The following is a 3,876-nucleotide window of genomic DNA, read 5'->3' on the forward strand; positions in this document are numbered from 1 at the left end:
CTACAATAAGCTAATATCAGTTGGCCAGTTTTGTTGGTGCAGTTTTACTTATTTTTGACTTAAAATCAAAGAGAACTGGTTTGGGATTTGACTAAAGTGGTCTTGACGCCACTGGAGCTTTGAGTTTTAGAAATACTAAGGCCAAAACATTTGTTGTAGCATTTCAAATCATACTCTCCGATGGATGTCCAACTGTTTTTCACAGATAACGGAAGCGACATTATCGAGATCTTTGGAAACCAGAGTTTCATTTCAGCCATGGAGCAGATCAAACAGCAGATCGCCAGAGAAAACGTCAACTTCGTCCGCTTCGATGCCACCGACCTCCACGGGGTGTCCCGGTCCAAGACAGTGCCTGTTCGCTTCTTCCATGTAATCTATCTATCTATCTATGACTGGGCACATGGTTTAAATGTGTAAACCACAAATTGCCATTTTTATATACTGTTTGTCTAAAAAATAAACAAATATTATGTAAGAGGTTGAGAGGTATTGGTAGGTGTTTTTGAACTTTGGACAGACCCAGGATTGTTTTTTCTGCATCCACAGGAGAAAGCAGTATATGGGGTGCCGATGCCGAGAAGCTACTTGGAACTGACCCTGAGCCCTAAGAGCAATGAAGTAGACCACGCCAACACTGCCAACTTCAGCAGTGATGTTCTTCTGATCCCGGATCTTTCCACCTTCAGGGTCTTACCCTGGGCTGAGCAGACAGCCCGGGTCATCTGCGACCCCTGCACGGTGACAGGAAGCCCCCTTCGCACTTCACCTCGCCTGATCGCCAAGCAGCTCCTTGGCCAGCTCCAAAGCTTGGGATTCTCCCTGCACTCATCCTTCACTTATGAATGCTGCGTCCTCGGAGCGCCCGACCGGATCGGACCAAAGACACTCATGTTCCCAGCCACCACCCTGCTCAGCAACCACGACCTGCCTTTCTTCCAGCAGCTGGTGGACAGCATGTATTGCATGGGCGCAGACGTAGACAGCATCGCTTCTGCAAGCGGCCCCGGCCAGATGGAGATTAACCTGAGGCCAGAGTTTGGGATTTCAGCTGCAGATAGCGCCTTCACCTTCCGCACCGGCATCAAAGAGATGGCTCGTAAACACGGCTACATTGCCAGCTTCTTCACCGACGATGGCCTCTACAATGCTGGGGTGCTCTCTCATAGTTTGTGGGATGCTAATGGGCGACGTAGCCTCTTCCACAGCGGGGAGAAGGCAGGCGAGCTGTCAGAGATTGGCAGGAAATGGCTAGCCGGGCTTCTCACCCACTCTGCTGCCCTGAGCTGCCTGATGTCGCCGGGCCTGGGCTGCCGGAGCCACATTGCCAAGACGATCAAAGACCCCAAACAAATCCTTTGTGCCACCTACGGCTGCAATGATAACAGCAGCTCCTTCAACATTAAGTGTCACGGAGGCAGGGAGACGCACATTGACAACAAGCTGGGCTCAGCCATGGCCAACCCTTACATTGTGCTGGCTGCTACTGTGGCCGCAGGACTGGACGGCATCAGACGAAACCTGAACATCGACAGCAGTCTCAACAAAGCCCCCAGTCAACAGAGGGAGTTCCCCATTCCTGTGAAGCTCGACGAAGCTCTGGAGGTACTGGGGGAGAATCACGTCATCCGCAGCGCCCTCGGAGAGCCATTTGTTCAGTATTTCATTGCCATGAAAAAGTTTGAGATTGAGACCCAAGAACTGGACGATGAGAGGAACAAGTGCTTTGAGTATTTCATCTAGGATTCCTCCTTGTTGTATAATATGAGAAACACACTGCCACACAAATAAAAGCATGAAAAACAAAAAAGCTTTTTATTTTATATATTATGTTGATACCTTATTATTATAATACAGATTGTAGATATTTTTCTGAGTTATTTCAAAATAAAGATACACCCTCATTTTCCAAAGCACTGTTGCAATTGTATTGTTGTTATTGTTTTTTTGTTTTTTCATGACTATCAAGAACAATAGCTGATACAGGTGTTGCTCTAATTGTGATCATAGAAGTTTATAAGGGCTACATTATTAACCAGTATAATAAAGAAAGAACTGACATTGTCCTGCACACTAGGTAAGTATACCACAGAAGAAAGCTAAAGTAAAATGCTGTAACCCTAAGGCAAAAAAACTGTTTTATTATTATTATTTATTATTTTCTGGTGTTTACTGAACATTAAACCTCTTGGGGGCGCTATTGTGGCTCCTAACTGGAAGTTTCACTGTAGCCTGAGATAGGTACTTTAATCTTTTATGACCCCCAGAATCTCTTCACAAAAAAGACACAAGTGAAATCTTAAATATGATTTCAAAGCATTAGTGCTTTTGAGAAACAAGTTGCTTTTCATATTTAAGCACTGTTTTCACATTGTATGCTAATATTTAGTTTATATTTCAAATGTAACAACCTGTAGGTGTTGCACTTGTTAGTTTGCCACAATCCACATTTTCACGTGTGACTGTTCACAACAGGATATTACATAAAAAGCGTCACCCAATTTACAAAAGAAACAAAGAAAACAATTTCATCAAAATTTTCATGAAGGTCCAATTAGTTGCTGTCATGGTCTTCCTTAGCAGAGGACGTTTGTTCAGTTGTCACTGAATAGTAGATGTTCAAAAACAAGTTAAGCGCTTCCCTTAAAAGTCCCAAGGAATTAATTTAGTCCTTAGAAAAAAAAAGAAGGTAATGAAATCCAGAGCAGCTACTAAACAGACCTTGAGGTATGAATGTTTTCCAAACTGCTGTTTCTAACGTCAAGAGTAAACTCTATTCAAAACACATAGATTTTTTTACTTGTTACCTGGTATCCATGCAAATCATTTTCAGTTGTATGTGCTCAGATATACAATGGAGGTGGATGTAATTTTGCTAGTGCTGCTTCGTGCATTTAAAAAATACATTTAAATATCCAACAGCAGCATCTCTTTCCAGAAGCAGTTACTTTGGCTAATAAACAGACTTCACCGTGATCAGTGGAACTATTTCTTCAGTAGAAAGCATCCAGTGAAACCTGTTCACAGCGATTTCTGTAAAGTCATGTGTACTTTGTGACTTCTTAGTAAGACAGACCTCATTGGTTCCACTGAACTGTTGGTTTCAAGGCTAATTTCCCTTTCATCAACATGGTTGTACTGTATGTGTTTTAATAAATATCTGGATTTCTGCAGTTTGAGGACAGCTGAGTCATAAATGTCACAATCACCAAAGACAACAAAGGGAAAATGTAAAACATCAAGTCATGTTGGAAAAACTATATTTTTCAAGTTGCACAAACGAAAAGTACTTTAAAGGATACAGTTGGCAATGTTATATTTTTTGTTATTGTATTCAAATTCCATGAAAAGACCAAAACCAACAATGTTATTTTGCCTCTCAAATATTTGGCCGTGGCTCTCAGCCCGAGGCACCCTAAACAGTATGTAAATAGTTAAACACAGGTTTAAAAAAGCTGCTCACTGTAGATTTTTATGAAACAGGAGGAAGTGCATTTGTTGGAGACTTTGTTCTGCGGCAGATTAATTCACGTGGTGTTCTGTAGGATGGTGTATGTGGGATTGAGTCAATATTAAACTACAGTGTGTGTGTTTATGGTAATGAAGGAACATGTCACCCAGTGCAACAGTGTGACACAGAGGAAGAAGATACATCAAGGTCTAGATACACTCACAATACTCTCTAATGGGATCAATTCATTATTGGTTTTGGTCTTTTCATGGATTTTTTATGAATAGACAAATTATGAAATATTAAATGTATCCTTTCATTAAACATTCAAAAAGAACAAACACATTCAATATAAATACAGATGCAATTATTTTTACAACCTTCCGAAGTTCCGCCCCTTTTAGCTCTGTGCTCCAATAACAGTT

General features: G+C 41.5%; 1 protein-coding gene across 1 annotated transcript in view; it reads left to right on the forward strand.

The window, feature by feature from the left end:
• lgsn (lengsin, lens protein with glutamine synthetase domain) overlaps nt 1–1,743 on the forward strand; it is a 2,973-nt gene extending 1,230 nt beyond the window's left edge. Inside the window, exons 2-3 of the mRNA XM_035660633.1 lie at nt 206–372; nt 550–1,743. Coding sequence (XP_035516526.1) covers nt 206–372; nt 550–1,743 — 1,361 coding nt within the window. The remainder of the gene's footprint in view (nt 1–205; nt 373–549) is intronic.
• The last annotated feature ends 2,133 nt before the right edge of the window (nt 1,744–3,876 follow it).

This window comes from Morone saxatilis, unplaced genomic scaffold, assembly GCF_004916995.1.
Source record: "Morone saxatilis isolate NCDOM2014 unplaced genomic scaffold, NCSU_SB_2.0 Contig17, whole genome shotgun sequence".
NCBI classification, from domain to species: domain Eukaryota; kingdom Metazoa; phylum Chordata; class Actinopteri; family Moronidae; genus Morone; species Morone saxatilis.